The sequence below is a fragment of the Peromyscus maniculatus genome, chromosome 8 (genome assembly GCF_049852395.1).
Source record: "Peromyscus maniculatus bairdii isolate BWxNUB_F1_BW_parent chromosome 8, HU_Pman_BW_mat_3.1, whole genome shotgun sequence".
In the NCBI taxonomy this organism is placed as follows: domain Eukaryota; kingdom Metazoa; phylum Chordata; class Mammalia; order Rodentia; family Cricetidae; genus Peromyscus; species Peromyscus maniculatus.
The window spans coordinates 56,500,210-56,519,703 of record NC_134859.1 but is presented as its reverse complement, the minus strand read 5'-3'; the positions used below and the strand labels follow the sequence as shown (position 1 = coordinate 56,519,703).

Here is a 19,494-nt window from a genome sequence, read left to right as displayed (position 1 = left end):
TCCATCTTTACTAAGATTTCACATAACAAGTGAGATCACGCCCTATTCTACGGCTGGTGAATTTCACTTCAGATGGCTCTTGAAATATACCGGGAAGCTGTCCTGGGCCTCATGGAGCTCTGCCAGGGCAAATCACAGCAGAGCAGTGGCCCCCAACCTGTACTCCATTGCTCCTGCAGCTCAGCTGGGGGAAGCATGGAATTATCCACCTAGACTAGGAAAAGGCACTCCAGAGAGCTAAACACTGGTAGCACCTCATGCCAGGGCTCACAAAATGAGACGGGAGCTGGGTTCCCAAGAGCAGTGAGCCTGGAGAAACTGATGGTGATCATCTTCCATGCAGCCTTGTCAACTGTGGCCTCACATCCATCTCCTATGAGTACCTGGCCTCAGTGCTCAGTGCCAGCTCCAGCCTGGCTGAGCTGGACCTGCAGCTGAATGACCTGGGCAACTGTGGTGTGAAGCAGCTTTGTAAGGGGATCAGGAATCCAGACTGCAACCTCAGAATCCTGTGGTAAGTAAGACCCCAAGATTCCTTCTGGGCAGAAGGTAAAGCAATGGACACAGGTGTATTATTAGATGACAAGACATAGAAATGAAAAGGGACAGATAATGCACAGTCAGCCTGGCTCCTGGCCAGGTGTGCCACGACTACTCTGGGACTTGGGTAAGTCATTATCTTCTTTAAAACTCGGTTTCCTCATCTATTAAATAAAATGTCACACCCACCTCAGAGATTGTAATGACACAAAATGTACATATGTAAAAACAAAGATAATACCAAGTGGGTAGCTGGGCAGTGTGGAATCATATGCATTAACAAGGCTATATATCCCGAAAGACTCCCAGGTTTGCCTTAGTCCAGGACAGTGATTTCCTCAATTATTCATCCATGAATTCATGCATGCATGCATTCATATCAGGACTTCTATGTGTAAGCATTGATCCAGACCCTAGGGATACAATTACAAACACACATGGCTCTGTTCCCCTGAAGCTATGTGGAAAGAGACAGACATAGGTCACCCATCAGCACATGACTCTGTACTGACAAGCTCTGCTGAATGCTGTGGAGTCAACAGTATTGTGAGAATGTCATGCTGTGAGAGATTCCACATTATTGAATGGCTCAGGAGGGTTTTCTGAGTCCTGAAGAAAAAGTATGATTTGGGTGGGCCAAGCCAAGGCCAGGGCCCAGACAGAGGCAGAGTTGGGGAAAGCTCTGGAAAAGAAAGAGGCAAAGGCCTAGACAGTCACCATGTTTCACTACAGCAGCCTGAGACAGTCCTCTGTACCAGAAATGGTGCCATTCCCCCTGAACTACAGTTTCACACAAGCTCAGAAACCTCCAAACTAGAGCCCTGGAGACCCTGGTCCTCCACTCAGCCCCTTCATGCCGTCTCTGAGCTTCTCCCTCTCCTGTGCCTCCACCTCCCCAGCACAGGCCACAGCCAGTTTCTAGTGAACTTCCCAGAGGTTGCTGGCCAGTGCCCTTCATGGGCTCAGAGAACCACAGAGGCTCCCGATCCCTGTACCCAGAATCTTCTGGTTCTTCCAGTTAACAGGAGTCCAGCAGGCCTGTTCCCTAAGACTTCCTTTGTCAAGCCTTCTTCAACTCTATTTTGTTATTATTATGTTATTTATGTATATATATATATATATGTATATATGTGCATATATATATGTATATATGTGTGTGTGTGTGTGTGTGTGTGTGTGTGTGTGTTTGTGTGTGTGTGTGTCACTGGTTCTCAAGCCTCCTAGTGCTGTGACACTTTAATAAGTTTCTCATGTTTTGGCAACCCCAAACCATAAAATTATTTCTTCTTTACTTTATAACTATAATTTTGCTACTGTTATGAATTGTAATATCTGATGTTTCCAATACTCTTAGGCAACCTCTGTGAGAGAGTCATTAGACACCTCCACACATAAGTCGCAAACCACAGGTTGAGAACCACTGGTATATATGAGTATAGGTGCCCCCAGAGACTAGAGGAGTCAAAGTCGCCCAGAACTGGAGTTACAGGTGGATATGAGCTGCCTGATGTGGGTTCTGGGAATTGAACTCAGGTCCTCTAGAAGAGCAGTATGTGTTCTTAACCACTGAGCCATCTCTCCAGCTCTCTGGTTTGAATGCATGGGAGCAGTTGGGCAGTGAAAGGGTCTTCTTTCCACCTCTCTGGGAGCTGAAACTGGCCCAGCTGCTTGGCACCTTTGTTCCCCAGCCTGCTTTGAGCCATGACTGTTTCTCACAGGCTGAAGAGCCTGTTCAGAGCTGGTGTCTGCTGCGTGTGACATGGCTCAGCCTCTCACAGGTACAGGACCATTTCTCCTCCATCCTTGTCTGTGCCTCACAATAGGCAGATGGGAGTGATATAGCTCTGGTTATGGACTGAGAATGTGAAAGCCCAGAGAAGGTCACTGCTCTGACACCCAGAAATCCTGGAACCTGAAGGTCATAAGAATGGGACCAACAGACCTAAGGTAGTGGCTGCTGTGTAAGGAAAATGCTTCATCGCTTAGCACTAAAGAAAAGGGGGAGGGAGGTAAGAATGGAACCAAGGCTCTTTCCCTCAAGGAGAATACCGGTGATCCCAGCACCTTGTGTTTACTTTGAAGAACTGCCCAGATAGGGAGCATGGCAATATGGCCATGACCTCCAGCTACTAAGAATGCTGATGGCTACTCCGTGGCCCCTTGTTAATATGACTCCCCTCATCTATGGCCATGTTCCCTTCCCTAGGACAGTCTTTCTCCAATGACCAACCTGTGGGGAAGGGGCTATAAATGTCAAGACCCTTATTTCAGCTCTGGAAAATTCCAAAGGTCCTCATCCTGGCTTCAGATTTCCCTACACAATGACCAACCTTTGACCAACAATGACCAAGAATAATACGGCTCCTCACTGACTCCATCTATGGACAACATCTATGGACAACAGAGCCCAGAATTCTGGACCCTGAGACCTCATGATCCTGTGGTGGATCTCAGAAGAAACATCCCCCTCTTGTGCTTACAGGCTGGACCAGGCCCCTCTTAGTAACCAGGTGATGATGAAGCTCAGGGCCCTGGAGGCAAAGAATCCACAGCTGCTCATTTCCAGTACATGGTAAGGAGTGGGCACAGAACTCCTATAGGTCAACCCAGGCCCTATGTGGCTGGTCCAGAGCTGAGAGGTGGGAACAGGGTCCTGAGATGATGGAAAAGACAAACAGATCCAGAGATCCAGGAACCACAGCAACAAGAGTGAGATGTGTGTGTGTGTGTGTGTGTGTGTGTGTGTGTGTGTGTGTGTGTGTGTGTAATAGTTGTATGACCTTAAGAAATATAACCATATAACATGTCTTCTTAATTTCTTCAATTGGAAAAAAAAAGAATATGAAAAGCTGATTTAGTGGTGAATCCTCTGGCACAGCAAGTGTGATAATAGTAGATAAGAGTAGCCAGCAGTGAACCCAGACCACTGGACAATGAAAATAGTCACCACACCAAGGAGAGAAAGACATAGACAGAAAGACTCTTAAGGAAAAAAAAAACCACGATGTGTATCACTGTCCCAACCCCAATACTCAGACACATGTGCACACACACACACATACACACACTGTACTATGGGACTGAAGAGAAGCCACAGGATAGGAAAGTCATCTTCCACTCCAGAGATTGTGCTAAAGCCCCATATTCTTCCACTTTGGCACATTTCATTTCATGACCATTAATCCCATCTGTTCTCAAGTTCCTAGCTGCTGTGACACACTCGAATGGAGGGTGTACTAAAGACTTAGGAGGGTCAGCCACTCATTGAACAGACATTCCTGCAGATCTACTGTGTTTCATACACTATTTTGGGATCTGAGGGCACATCAGTGAACAAGGCAGGCATGACCTCAGTCTATCAGGGAGGAGACATTTGTTCCTCCACAGTCACATAATTGTACCTGGGAAGGATTTTAGTTCAGTGCTCATCTGTTTGATCTCATCGAAAGCTGAGGTGAGCTGAGGTAAACTCTCAAAGATGGGAAATGAGGGATGAAAAGAAGGAGAAAATTCCAGGCAGACATAGAGGTTCTAAGGAAGCAGAGAGAGCAGCACACATGGGGAAACCATGTGTGAGACCATCTGCTCTACCTCACTGTCATCTGGAAGCTCCACAGAAATGCAGGTTCTCAGGACCCACTCCATCCCTCCTGACTCAGAATCTCAGGTGGGGAAGCTTCCTTCAGTGAGCTTTCTGACTGAGCAGCCTGTCCAGGTGACATTTGAGCATAGTGATTTGCGAGCCACTGGTCTAGAGGTCATTGAGCAGGAAAGGGTGACATAGGAGGATCCAAAGGTGAACAGAGACCACAGCAAGAACTATGACCCATCCTAAGAACCTTCTGTTTCTCCCCAGAGGAAATGAGAGGCTTTCTAGCACCTCGGCTATGAAGGGGCATCTCTACCCATTTTTTATGGTGGCTACCACATAGAAAATGAACTAGAAGGAACCAGATCAGAAGCAGGGATGCCTGCCAGAGGATGCTGCAGAGGTTCAGGACACTGCTCACTCCATACCGGGACAAGGATGGAGTCTGTAGAGGGGGAGAGTAGAGAACAGAAAAGAGATCTAGAAGGTACTGTCTAGGTGATTAGCATTGAGGGTGAGTGATTATTAGTTTGTATTGTGCAGTTATAACACAATGTCTGACACTGGGCACTTAACATAAAGAACTTAAGATTATTTCTTGCAGTTCTGGATACAGGGAAGGGTAAGGGCATGGACCCTGCATCTAGAAAAGCCCTTCTTCCTGTTCCATCCAACTGTGCAATTGGGAAGGCTGAGAGTGAGAGGCCAAGGTGGCTTTAGTGACAAGTCCCGTCAGGCCACAGGAATCTATGTCTGTGATGATAACATTAACTCCTTTGTTAAAGCAGAGCACTCATGATCTCACTGTGTCTTATCCTTCATCCCATCAGCACTGTGGCTTTGGGGATTATCCTTCCTATGTATGAACATTGGGATACACATTCAAACTAGAGCAAAGGAAGGGTTGATGTGATCCCAGTTCTGGGGTATGGACACCCAGGATAATGGGGGCATTCTTAGAGATACAACCCAGAAAAGAATCATAAGACTGAGTTCAAATTCAAGTGCCTTAGATTTTATGTGGGGATATCATGTACACAACTCCCATTTCTCTGGTTTTTCCTGACATCTGAGGGAAAGAACTTGTCTGTGTGTAGGAAGCCACGTGTGATGGATCCTACTAAGAAGCGGGTTAGAGAAGAAATGGATGATAGCCCAAAATCACGTAAGCGACAGAGACTACAGTCAGGTATGTGATGAGTTCAGACTCAGCATCATGATTGCCAGATGAAGGGACATCTGTGAAAGGAAGTCATCATTTCTTTCTTTTTTAAATTCATTTTTTTATAATTTTAAACATGAGTATGAGTACTGTATTTAGATCATTTCTTTTCCTCTGTCTGCCCACTTGTGACCCGCCTACAAACTCTCTCTCTCTAATTCATGAATTCTTCTTAAATATTATTATTAAATATATGTGTGAATACATACATGTATGCATATGTACATATTAATACAACCTGATGATCCCATTTGGTGTTGGTCATGTATGCATCTTTAAGGCTGACCATTTGGGACTGAATAACCTGTTATGGAGTTCTTTCTGAGGAGAACTGATTTTATTCCTCTATAGTAGCTGTTATCTATGACTGGGGCCTTGTGAGATTTCCCCCCATCCACAGTATCATGACAACTAGTATTGTCATTGTGCAGATCTTGTAGAGGCAGTGATATTGTTGAGATTTCATGGGTGCAACATCCCTGTCACATACAGAAGACATGATCTCAGATGTGCTGGAAATCATTTCTATCGCCCTGTCTCTGACATGGACCAGGACAGTTCTCCACAAAGAGCCCCACCCCTCTAAAGGTCTTCCGCTACTAGAACGCAGAGGGAACACTGCTTCCTTCTCTCCCAGCCTTGCGGGTTGGTGATGACCATCTTTCAAGTCTCTGGCTTACATCAGGCTCTGTACCAGGGCTTCCTGTCTTATTCTGAGCTCCTATGGCCTGGGAATCACCTCCCCATCCCTGATTATTCATCTATTCAGTTAGGTTCTTTTCACAACCTACCCATTGGAGACATGTTAGGAAAATTAACACTTATGGGCCAATAGGAAATGAAACACAACAGCTGGGTAGGGAGCAGATATTAGGGTTGTAGGATCACTCAGAAGGCAAGCAGCGGTAAGAAAACAATACAAAATGCAATGTATGTACTATATATAGTATATATAATATGCATATATAGTATGTCACACACACATACACACACACACACACACACACACACACACACACACACACATATATCATACACACAACCTGGAAACAGAGTTTAGCCTTGAGCCAGCACTAGGGAGGGCTGGGGAGACATAAAGTGACCAGTGTCTGGCTTCTTCTAGAGGAGGGGTGCTCACAACTTGTACCACTAGCGACCTTCCATCCATCTCCACCGGACTCCACAAGAGGCAAGCACCTGGAACCACTGGGGACTGAAGATGACTTCTGGGGCCCTACAGGACCTGTGGCTACTGAGGTGGTTGACAGTGAGAAGAACCTGTACCGGTGAGTGAGCTCTGCCTGGCAAAGGCTGACTTTCCCCAGCACACTTTCCACAAGGGATCCCCACAGATAGCACCCACCTAGTCTCTACTGTGTCTCCTCCTCACCTTACCAAGGCAGGTCACAAGGCCAGGAGTGGAATAAGAAGTGTGGGCTATGATAAAAATAGGGATCTTTATCATAAAAATTTTTTCAAACATTTATAAAACAGGAGAGCACAAGAACTTCCCTGTCCAATTACTCAGCTCTAGCAACCATTTTTCCAAATTTGTTCAAATACTCACATTCATCCTCTGTCATCACTGTCACAGTATTGTGAGTCCAGGACATCAAGTGACTTCACACACAAACATTTCACTATGCCTCCCCCATAGTTAAGACAGGACCTCGTCTTCCATAACAAGCACACCATTACCACATCAACAGAGCTGAAGGGAGTCCTTCATTCCATCTAAACAGTCTGTGCTATACTTTGCTTATTATCTGAATTGTGATTTTTCTGCAGATTTTTTTATTCATGATGTAAACAGCATCAGACCTCTCATTATATTTCATTTCTCTTGTCTCTTAGATATCCTTAAATATATACTTCAGAAACATAGAGTCTAAAAACTGAAGATGTACCTCGGTGGTAGAGCCTCTGACTAGTGTCAAAAGTCCTAGCTTAATCCACAGAACTTTACACACACATACACACACACACACACACACACACACACACACACACACACACACCTCTTTCATCACCACAGGAATATCTAACTGCTCTAGGTATATGTTACCTGTAGGTTTGCATTAGATCACTCAGTACTCATAGGTCCATAAGATGGTGTTGACGTTGTTACCCCTATGTAGAGATGAGGAAACAGATTTGGGGGTTAGGTGACTTAGTCAGGGATCCACATACAGCTAGAAGAGGAACCAGACCTCAGAGCCATCTGGCTGAAGTCTGCTGTGTCCCCAGCACTGCACTGGGTCTGCACCCAGTAGAGGAGCAGAGCTGGTGTTCACTGGTGTCTGCCTCTCCCTCGTCTAGAGTTCAGTTCCCTGTGCCTGGTTCCTACCACTGTCCCAACACAGGACTCCGCTTTGTGGTGACAAGGGCCGTGACCATCGAGATTGGATTCTGTTCCTGGAGCCAACACCTGGACGAGACTCCCTTGCAGCACAGTCACATGGTGGCTGGGCCTCTGTTTGACATCAAGGCTGAGCAGGGAGCTGTGGCTGCTGTGCACCTCCCTCATTTTGTGGATCTCCAAGGTAACCAAGGGAAGCATAAGGAGTAGAGGGGTGGTAATGGGAGGAGTTGACAGGTCACATAGCAGACAGTAGAATGGTGGTGATGTGGAAAGGTCTCATGGCTTACTTAGCAGGGCAGAGCAGGTTATGAAGGTGGACACTGAGATGTTTTGTTGTCCCTTCTCATCTGATATATCTTCTTTGAAGCACATGTCTCCCAGCCTACTGACCTTATTTCTGCTTTACCTGAAGGAGTCCCTGAGTGGAATCCAGCTCAGAGCAGAGGAAGATAGTGTTTGTTCATGGTGATAAAGATTATGAGCAGCTCCAAAAGTGATCTTAAGAGGGAAGATACAACAGCTGACGAAGTCATAAAAAAATAAGGTAGAAATACAGACTGTTCCAGGTTATATAAGATCCATGAATAAAAAGGTTCACTGAATGACCTCTCAGGATTCTTGCAAGATCTTTGACTCAGGCACATTGCCTGGCCTCAGCTGCTATCTGAAACTGTGCAGCATGACTCAGTGACCCACCAATGTAGCATCTTTCAACCCCCCAAAAAACAAAAAAACCTATAGTGATGACATTGCCAGGTTCTGTTGACAGTTTGAGATGTGGCCACCTTGGACCAGAGCTGTATGATGTGCTGACCATGGGAAACACTTCCTTGCATTTACATTTGTAGAACAGGGAACACCATCACTTCAGGCTTTCTGCCTTTAAATGAATGTGGATCTTCACAAGATGAGTCTGTGAAGAGTGAGATTGTCCCTCGGGACCCCTTTCCTGTTGTCACCTGCTGCAACCTTCCCCTCAGTGACGCTGCTCTCTCACAGCTACAGCGGGTTGTGTAGAGTCATTCTGGGTGTTTTCTGTTCTGAAACTCCTCCTGCCAAATTAGTCCCTTGTGTTTAAATTCATCTTCACTCATATTCAGCACATTAACACAATGCATCTAGATTCCTGACAAAACTGTTGGATGAATGGATCCTTTCACAGTTCCCAATGGAGACCTTGCTGCTCTCTGCAACCTCACGGACTGGCCTCCACTGTCTCTCTCAGCATTCTTGTCTTCCTGCTTCCACCCGAATGTCCCCTTAAGCTCTCTTCTCAGCATGGAAGTGCTTTCCTAGTCCTAAGTACAAAACTCTTCACATTCCAGCCACAAACAGATCCAAAGCTGAAGAACCACATGATTTGGTTTATTACAACAAAAACCTGAATCCTGGTATCAATTTTCTGTCCAGGTTTACTTTACGTATAGCTCAAACAAAACACTTGACCAAAGAAACTTGGAAAAGGAGGATTTGCTTTGCCTCAGAGTTAAAGGAATAGTTACTCATGACATAGAAGTCTGAGAACATAGAGCTTGTGTCACCTGGTAACTTGAGTCAACAAAGTGAGCAGAATGCTTGTGCTCATGTGACCTTCTCCACTTTACACATTCCTGGGTCCTAGTCTATACAATGGTGCTACATACAGTGGATAGGTCTTCTCTACTCAATTGATCCAATCAAGACAATCTCCTCCCATCATCCCCTGAGGGCTGTATCCAAGTTGAATCTAGATTTCATCAAGTTCACATTTGACATTAACTATTTCAGAGATCCATCCAGCTTGTTCAGTGAACAAAGGTACCCTGGGTCTCTTTCATAATGTCAAAATTCTATTCTGCCAAGTGATCAGATTAACAGTGTATGTTATCATGGCCTGACTTTAGTGTTAATGGCTTGCTATTTCCTCTGATCTCCAGGCAAACTTTATTTATTAACATGCAAATAAAATATCACCATCTTTCAGCATAAATAAAATAAAATAAATAATTTTATTTATAAATAAAATAAATTTAAAAAAAATTCAGCATAAATAAAAGAGGACCACAGTCCTCTTTCATAACAGCAAAACTCTATTCTGTAACTAACAATTTAGAGGAAACTGCCAAACCCAAAACACTGAAGCTGGTGATGGCAGCCTCTCTAAGAACCTCCTGGTTGTGAAGTTTCTGACAGTAGCCCCTTTGGCTGTATTCTTTATAGCATCTTGGACGAGACCATGAAGAGCCTCCACTCCACTGTAAATGCTCCCCCATCAGCTAGACAGGACCGAGGGTAAACTGCCTCCAGTGAGGGTCAGTCTGCATGACTCTCAGTCTGGCAACAACTCACACTCACCCTCCCTGGCATGGTGATTGATAATGAGGAAACAGTTGATAGTTCTGCTGTGCTGTCATTGGACATTAATTAATAAAACTTAAATTTTGGTCATAATTTTTCTCATGAACATCAAAAAATAAATACAAACTAAATGGAAATCATAACGAAAGCAACTTATAGAAGAAAGATTTTATAGGGACTCACAATTTCAGAGGCTGTGTCTGTGACAGGGAGCATGGCAGGGAGCATGGTAGAAAGCAGGCAAATTGGCACTGGAGAAGTAGCTGAGAGCCTGTGCACAAGGAGGAGGGAGAGAAAGAAAACTGACAAAGGCAAGAGATTTTGAAACCTCAAAGACCACCAGTGATAAAGCTCCTCCAACCAGGCCACACCTTCTACTCCATCCCAAATAGTTCCACCAAATACAGGGGCCCATTCTCATTCAAACCACAACAATCTTCTAAATCATAGAGTGCTATTTTTCCAGCCTAGCATAGATCAATAGGAACATTAATTTTACATCTCTTGAATCTGTTCTTTTACAGAGGGACAGGTAGACATCTCCTGGTTCCATGTGGCCCACTTTCAAGAACATGGGATGGTCCTAGAAACCCCAACCAGGATAGAACAGCATTATGCAGTGCTGGAAAACCCAAACTTCTCCCCAATGGGAGTTCTAATGAGAATGATTCCTGCTTTTGGACACTTCATCCCCATCACTTCCATCACATTGATCTACTATCACCTCAATCTCAAGGATGTGACATTCCACCTTTACCTGGTCCCTAATGACTGCACCATTCGGAAGGTAACACTGAGGACCACAAAAGTGAGTCCAGAGTGGGCTGAGAGAAAACTTGAGATGCAGCTAGTGAGCTCCATGGAGAGATTCTTACTGGTAGTGGGGATACAGTTCTATAAAGGGAACCCATGGGCATATGTGCGTGCGTGTGTGTGTGTGTGTGTGTGTGTGTGTGTGTGTGTGTGATTCTTCCCTCTTCTTGGCCCCCCTCACATCAGCATTTCCCCCAAATGGCTTTGATGCCCATTTACTAATTCCTGCACAGCTTTCTATAGCCTCTTTCCACCCATCAGAAGGATGGGAATTCCCCATGCACAATCTGTAGCCAACACCCTTCTTCTGTGGCAGCATCCCTGTTCCCACAATGAATGTGACAGTGGCCAATAAGTCAATAATCTGTGTTGCAGAATACCAGATATAAGAGTGTCTAGGGTGTGTCACCACCCCACCACACAAAAAATCTACTAAATGATCATCTCACCTTATTCAGAACAGATTTGTGGGCCAGAAATCTAGATAAATCACTGTCTGCAATGTTCCCTAGGCCATTGATGACGAAGAAATGAAATTCCAATATGTTCGAATAAACAAGCCACCTCCAGTAGACTCTCTTTATATTGGTTCCCGCTACATTGTGTCTGGTTCTGAGAAGCTGGAAATCATCCCAATGGTGAGCATCCAGGTGTTTGCTACTATTCAAGTTCGGATGGCAGGCTTAGGAAACCTGTGGGGCAGGTTACAAGGCTTTAACAGCAAACTGAGATTCAGGAGAAAACAATTGGGATATGGGATGAGCAAGAATACATCCAAGTTAGGCAGAAAGCAATTTAAGGGACCGAACAGGAATACAGAAAGCCTGGAGAATTGAGAAATTAGATTCAATATGGCAGAAAGAAGGGCCCAGCATAACATGGAATAGAGAGCAAGCCCTGGCTTAGGCTGTGTGAACAGGACTTTCAGGATGAGCTCTCACTCATCCTTAGGTGTTAGTGTTTGAATCTGAAAGGTCTCCTGCAGGTATAAATGTTTAAATACTTGCTCCCCAGACAGTGGTAGTATTTTGAGAGTTTGTGGAAACAAATATGTGAGGCCTGGCCATTAGAAACCGATCAATAGTGTTAGGCAGTCAAGGTTGTAGCCATGCCCTGCTCCAACCTCATGGTATTATTTGCTCATCCCCTGGGATATTATGAGCCCTGCCATAATCTCCTGCCACCAAGAGTGGAGCTCCAGCTTACATGCATTTCCCACCATGAAACTAAACAAGATAAACCCTTCCTCAAGTTGCTTCCTGTGAGGTTTTTGTCAAAGTGATGAGAAAAGAAACAGCAAGATGGGGTCCTAGCTGGGTCCTTAACCTTCTGAATGTGTGTTCAAAGGCTGTGGGTTACCTCAGTACAAAGACAGCCAGTGTCTGATGTGGTGCAAGATCAAGAAAGTATGGGGGTGGGGACAGCCCTCCTTCACAGGACGAGTAATTTATTCTTACACAGTAATTCTTTCTCTCTTCAGGAACTAGAGCTGTGCTACCGGAGCCCTGGAGAATCCCAGCTCTTCTCTGAGATCTATGCTGGCCACATGGCTTCAGGGATTAAGCTGCAAATCAGAGACAAGAAGCATATGAATCTCATATGGGAAGCCTTGTTGAAACCAGGTAAAATTAGTTTAAGTCCAGATACCCCAAAAGTTGAAGAAAGGCAATGAGTGGTGAAAGGTATATTGTCATTAATTCCTGGTGTCATGAAATAGTGAGATTAGTTATGTGTCTTTTGCTAGATCCAAAACAGGTGATCTGACCACAGTTTAAACTATGACACCGTGTTAGTCAGCTGTTCCCCATTGTGAGAAAATATGTGAGAAAACAACTTAAAAATAGAACGGTTTGTATTGATTCATGGTCTTAGAACCAAATTTCAGTCCGTGGTCAGCTGCCTCCATCTCTTTGAGACTGAGGAGAGACAGGATATCATTGAGTCAAGCTTGTGAGAGAGGAAGCCGTTTGCCTGGTAGGTCTGAAGTACGGAGGGGAGAGGCAGTTAGAGTGAGAGCTAGGAAGGAGAAGAAGGGGAAGAGAGGGGGAGACAAGGGAGAGGAGAGGAGAGGAAAAGAGAGGAGAAGAGAGGAAGGAAAGGAATGAAGTCCTTGCAAGTTGTTCTCTTCCAGGACATCCCTCTAGTGCCCTGCTTCTTCCAATGGACACTCATATAGTTTCCATTCTCAGGACTCACATTAATGACTGCTTTAGCGTATGGTTTCATTCATATTCACAGCCCTCAGGACCAGTCACCTTTGAAGGCGGCTTCAGGACTAATCCTTCAACACATCTGCATTATCATGGAACACATCATATCCAAATTACCACACATCCTAAAGGCCCATTTTCTCAGTCCTCTGTCCTGATTTCCTCCCCCACTACCCTTGAAATGACAGACTTTGAGATGTACAAATCATCTGGTACCAGTTCACGTAATATCTCAGCTTTAAAATGTAGGGAATTTTGCTAATATGAGATACTCAATCTCAAATCCTTACCAAATTTTAAATGAATTTTGTGTTTTGACAATTTTATACATATGTACAATGCTTTCTAATAACTCCACCCTAAACACACATTTTTATCTCCCTCCTATTCCTGCCAGCCCCTCCACTTTAATACAAATTTCTTCCCCACATTCAAAAAGTCTTGCTTTGTGTCCCTCAGAGTTTAATTGGGACCATCTGTGTACGCATGGGTTTTACAGTAAAAATCGAGTGAGCTCAAAAGCAGGGATACAGATGGATTGTATACTTCCCTTGTCCCCATCATCTACTATTTGTCAATAGTTTAGTAGTAAGTGGTACTGTCCCTGGGAGCTGCTTCCCCATGTCCAGCTGACTGATGGGCAGGCTTCTACTTGTGTGGGTCCAGAGACAGTAGGTGCAGGTGATAGGAGTTCATGATGGCTCTGGTCATGTCATGCTTAGAGGACAACACTTCACAGCCCTTCTCCATATCTTCTGTTTCTACATTCTTTCCACTTACTTTTCCACAATGTTCCTAGAGCCTTAAAAGTGTGGTATAAATACCTACTTATAGGGATGAGTAATCAACCATGCCTTATTCTCAGTATCCTACATAGCTGTAGGTATCTGCACTAACCTCCATTCACAGCAAAGAGAGACTTTTCTGATAAAGGCTGAAAGTAGCCTTTGTCTGCTGTATAAATACTGATATTTAAAAGGGCATTGATAACTTCGTCTGCCTAAGCATCAATACTAGCTTCTCTCAAGGGACTAAGACCTCCACAGATATGGGTTTGCTTGTTTTACTAACTCTATAGTGCTAGCCATGGATTCTATCTTGAGGAGTGGGACTGAAATTTAATTGGGAGCTACAGGTTGCTCCCATCATAGTTGTGCCACTGTTGCAGCTGTGGGACCATCTTTCCTGAAGGTTTTTTAAAGATCATAGTGTACAGAGCTGGGTTAGACTCTGGTTGATGACTTTCCTTCTTCAGCAGCCTCCATAACACTATAAAACCTTAGCAACAGGAAGGAAGCTTCCCACACAGTTCCAGCTTCAATTATCTATACCACGTATCCATGATGTATGGTGTCTTCAGCCATAAGGCCTTATCCACCAGTTCTGATGGGGAACAAAGAAGAATGACATGCACCTGTATTGTCTTGGGAACCTCCAGGGCGCCCCCTGCCCAACAGCTCCTATGGAGATATCTCACTCCTGGAACTGGGTTTTTGTTTTGAAACTCACTGCTGCTAAGACCTCCCATTTCAAGCACTGTAGTCCTGAATTCAAATTCTTCTGTGCTTTTTATATTGGGTTACCAAAGACAGGTTTCCTTCTAACTTTTAAATGCTGTCTTCATTTTTAATACAACCTCCCACCATCTTCCTTATCTCCTCCATCCCCCACCCCACTTCTTGTTTGACCTTTTCTGACCCCAGCATTCCCTCTCTTCTCTCATGTTACCTCTACCCTCATGACACTTCTGCCCTCCTTTCCCCCCTTAGGCCCTGCCCCATTTCTAGTGTTCTGGTTACCAGGGCACACCATGTTAACACCACAAAACTAAAGACTCCAGGACAGAAATCGATGTGATAGATATGGTGTTTTCTTTCTGGGCCTAGGTTATCTTGCTCGATATTTTTCCTATTTTGTATGCTTACCTTTCATAATGTCATTTTCTTCACACCTGAAAAAATTTCCATAGCATACATGTGCCACATGTTCATCCGTTGATGGACATCTAGACTGATTGCATTTCCTAGCTACTATGAACAGGACATGATTGAGTGAGCATAGTTCTGCAAATATCTTCATAGTAGGATATAAATTCCCTTAGATATATTACTGGGAATGGTAAGGCTGGGTTTCGTGGTAGTTCTAGTTCTTAAGAAGCCTCCAGGTTGACTTCCACAGTGGCTGCACTAGTTTGCACTCCCATAGGCAGTGTATAAGTGTTCTTCTTTCCCCACATCCACTCCAGCACTTGCTATCATTTGTATCCTCAATATTAGACATTCTCAAGAAATGAAATGGAATTGTAAGTAATTTAACCTGCCCTTCCCTAATAGCTAAGTGTTTCCTAACCTGTATGTTTTTTCCTTTGCGAATTCTCTGGTTTCTCTTATGGCCTACTTTGTTGTTGGGTTATTTCCTTGGAATTTGGCTTTTGAGTTCCACATATATACTAGTTCCTAATCTTCTGTCAGATCTTAGCTGGGAAATCGTTTCTCCCATTCTTGGCTGCATCTTCACTCAAATAAGTTTCCTTTGCTATGCAAAACTTTTTTTATTGTCGTGAGATTTGATTTAGCAATTGTTGGTTTCATTTCCTTATTCACACAATCCTTCCTTATGCTGCTATGTTGAAATGTTCTCCCTACATTTTTCTCTGCCTGGCTCAGGGTATTAGGTCTCACATTGAGGTCTCTGGTTATTTGGAGTTGATTTCTAAAGGAGAGGTATAGGCACCTGGTTTAGTTTTTTCCATGTGTTGCTCTCTAGGTTTTCCTGTATGATTTGTTGAACAGGCTGTCTTTTCTCATGAGTATATTTTTGGTTTCTTTGTCAAAAGCCAGGTGGCTGTGGTTGTGAGACTTTTGTCTAGGCCCTCTATTCTATTCCGATGACCTGGGAGTTTTGTGTGCACGCCATGCTGTTATATTTACCGTGGCTGTAGTATTAATTTGAAATCATGTGTGCTGACACTTTCCACAATAGTGTTTTTATTTAGGATGACCTTGGGTGTTCACACACAACTTAGAGTTGATCCTTGGCTGATAGAAACAATGTTGCTATTTTTATTTATATTAAGCCAACCTCTTCCACATGTTTTTTCTTAATTCTTTCTTCAGGACTCATTAGGGTCTATTCCCTTACATATGAGAAAGTATTCTAATACTAGAAGATTATAATCATGGCTCTCTTGTGTCTACAATCTTACATTTTAGTTTTTAAATTCATTGTCATTCAGGGATTTTGTTCATTAGATGCTACAGTTAATCTACAAGTCAGGATGCCCCAAGACGGTCTAGCTAGCACAGAGTGGAAGCACTATCATCCTTCCTTCATACAAACAGAACCAGGGATTCAAATACTATAAACTGGGTCCTTGGGATGACTTCTCTAAACTCTTAGAGCACAGTGAATTTAGGGTCTTCTCACACTCTTGGGGCTTCTACATGAGCTGCAATCTATTAACCTCCCTCACTTTTTGCTAAAATCAACTCACTGTTCCCATGTGCTCAGTCTTTCTTTGTATTGATTCAGCCATCAAATCAAGAACACACGTTTGTGGCATGTGAGCATACAAGGTCAAACGAGGTCAAGAAAATAGTTTTCTACCCGAGTTAGATGTAAAAAAATTTAAACCAGGCTGGGTGGTGATGGCGCACGCCTTTAATCCCAGCACTCAGGAGGCAGAGCCAGGCAGATCTCTTTGAGTTCAAGGCCAGCCTGGTCTACAGAGCAAGATCCAGGACAGGAACCAAAACTACACAGAGAAACCCTGTCTCAAAACAAACAAACAAAATTTTTAAGCCAACCAGTAAGGGACTTGGGTAGTTCTCCACATGAAATTTATTATAAGATAAAATTGAGGCTGTGATCCTGTGGGAGAAATTATCTATTGCTCACTCACATGCTCTCTCTCTCTATGACAATAGGCTCAGGACCTAAGATTCCCTGCACACCTGAGGAAATATTCACCTTCTAGATTATATCAGAATTTCTGTAGTTCATTCTCAAAATCTCAGGCGTGGATGGGAGTTTCAAGAGTGCACTGAGTATTGGTGACAGGCACAGATGCATCATCTCTCCTTTCTTCCAGGGGACCTCAGACCTGCACCACCCATGATCACTGCAGCCCACAAAGGTCAGTAACAGGTATAAGGAGTCCAGAGGGGCCAACAGTGTTCCACTGGTAGATCATCTGATTCTTGAAAGAAGGGCAGTGAGAAAGGAGAGAACCTCTCCTTGTAAATTTCACCTGGATCGGTAGAAAGAGGTGCATACCCAAGGCAGAGTTGCTCCCATGCACCTTGTTGCTTCCCATGGAGACAATAACTCCACCCACTCCTAACCTGAACACCCCAGGAAGAACCCTTCCCCCTGATCAGGTCATTGTCAGACTAGTAACTGGTTTCAGGAAGGTAAAGATATTCTTCAAATGACCTTCCAGAGGAAGGAGGGATCCAGGGGGGACAGATGAGGTAGGTGAAAAGAACAAGAAGTGGGCAGCCAGTGGGAGAGCCCATGGAGGAGCCTTTCTTCTCTCACTGCCAGTCTCATCTTCACCCCTAGATGCTGCTGCCTCACTACACTTCCTGGACCAGCATCGGGAGCAGCTGGTGGCCCGAGTGACATCGGTGGACCCTCTCTTGGACAAGCTGCATGGTGCTGTGCTGAGTGAAGAGGAGTATGAGGCGGTGCGGGCTGAGGCCACCAACCAAGACAAGATGAGGAAGCTCTTCAGCCTCAGTCGGTCCTGGACCAGGGCCTGCAAAGACCGAGTCTACCGAGCTCTGAAGGAGACCCATTCTCACCTGATCATGGACCTCTATGAGAAGTCAGGTGGTGTCTCTGAGGAATCCTGACATCTTAATAGCTGAGGAGTGAGCACTCTCACTTGAGTCCTGGGTCTGCCTGACCTTCCTTTGGCACTTGGTTTCTTCATCTATAAAGGCCACCAGTGTTGCCTTTCAAATGGCAATGTTTCCAGGACACCTCTTAGGGACCCAGATGTTCCCTCCTGGCCTTCGCCAGCCAGATGTTTACATTGGGTGAGCATCTCAGTAAATGTCCAGTGGAGCCAGCAAGTCTATACAGGCCTTGTCCAGCTACTTTATGGTGTGAGTGGCCAGCCTTGAGCCCATCTGACCCCCGATAATTCAAACTGTCCTTGAGAGCATGGGAATGGAGACAAGGAGATGATACTTTTCCCTGAAAAGTGAATGTTCTAATGGCATTCCTGCTGAGCTGCACCTGGCCTGGCTCCAGAGAGTAGCACCTAGCCCTAATCCATCTTTTGTTTAAGGGACACCTTTGGTTTCCCTTGTTGCCCTCCATGTGAATCCTGTTTCCCAAGGATAAAAAGGCCTGTGCAAAACATGGTTCAGGAAAACCAGAAAACCATGGTACCCAGAAATCGAGGAATTTGCCCTTGACACTGTATTGTTGGGAGCCCCTTTCAGGTTGTTTTGAGCATATGGAAATTAACTGGCTAAACTGTTTTGGAGAGAAATAAAACTGCCCTAGGCAAAGGGATAGTGCTTTAGTCCTTTGAGGCTGAACCCCCCTGCAGCCATGAAAGGCTAGATTCATTCTTAAGATGCCTCTCAGTCTTCATTTCACAGACCCACGTAAACCCGCACACCCATGTCATGACCACACAGTTACAGAATATCATATTGAAAGACCCTAACCCTTCAGGCTTACACCCCTCAAGCCCCAGGAGAATGAGGAACTAAAAAGCTAGTTCCAAGGGCAAACTGACTCAGCCATTATTCAACCACCCTTACCACAATGTATGGAGATTTCTGTTAAGATATGTTGCTCAACTGTGATTGGGATAATTGCAAGTGTTCCAGGAAAGACCACTGTAACCTTTGTGTAACCTTCACTCCCACCCTGATACCCCCCAGAGGTTCTGGGGAAAATTGTGCATGTGGACATGATTGTACCTACCCTGTGATTAGGCCATAATCTTGTGAAAGTAGCCCCTAGACATGAACCAATAGGAACAAAATTGCATGGGAATTGCAATCGTATGACTTTTGTGGGTTTTCCTTTTCCTTTAAAAGTACCTATGTGGCTGCAGTAGGGTGGGACTCTTGCTCTTGAGAGGAGAGTAGCCGGACTGTACAGCCACATTAATAAACCTCTTGCTGTTTGCATCAACTGGACTGGAGTCTGGGTTCTTGGGGCGCCCACCTGAGAAGGTAGTGCCCTGGGTCTGGGGTCTATCAATATGAATAAGAAAGGTAGGGGGCTTCTCAAACAATTCCCACCCTCAAACACTTTATCCCAAATAATTTCCATATAACTCTGGGTATGTAGATATATAAGTATATAAATCAATGTTTTTACTAAAATTAAATCTTAAAGAAATTTGTTACAAACAACTCTTTGTTGTAATATAATGTTTACCATTTGTTAAAAA

General features: G+C 44.4%; 1 protein-coding gene across 1 annotated transcript in view; it reads left to right on the top strand.

Annotated features, from left to right (window-relative positions):
* LOC121826466 (NACHT, LRR and PYD domains-containing protein 1a-like) overlaps positions 1 to 19,237 on the top strand; it is a 46,316-nt gene extending 27,079 nt beyond the window's left edge. Inside the window, exons 5-14 of the mRNA XM_076542812.1 lie at positions 344 to 514; positions 3,023 to 3,112; positions 5,227 to 5,318; positions 6,475 to 6,637; positions 7,671 to 7,894; positions 10,575 to 10,837; positions 11,376 to 11,501; positions 12,344 to 12,485; positions 17,164 to 17,208; positions 17,637 to 19,237. Of these exons, the coding sequence (XP_076398927.1) occupies positions 344 to 514; positions 3,023 to 3,112; positions 5,227 to 5,318; positions 6,475 to 6,637; positions 7,671 to 7,894; positions 10,575 to 10,837; positions 11,376 to 11,501; positions 12,344 to 12,485; positions 17,164 to 17,208; positions 17,637 to 17,929 (1,609 nt within the window). The 3' untranslated portion in view covers positions 17,930 to 19,237. The remainder of the gene's footprint in view (positions 1 to 343; positions 515 to 3,022; positions 3,113 to 5,226; positions 5,319 to 6,474; positions 6,638 to 7,670; positions 7,895 to 10,574; positions 10,838 to 11,375; positions 11,502 to 12,343; positions 12,486 to 17,163; positions 17,209 to 17,636) is intronic.
* Positions 19,238 to 19,494: the final 257 nt, after the last annotated feature.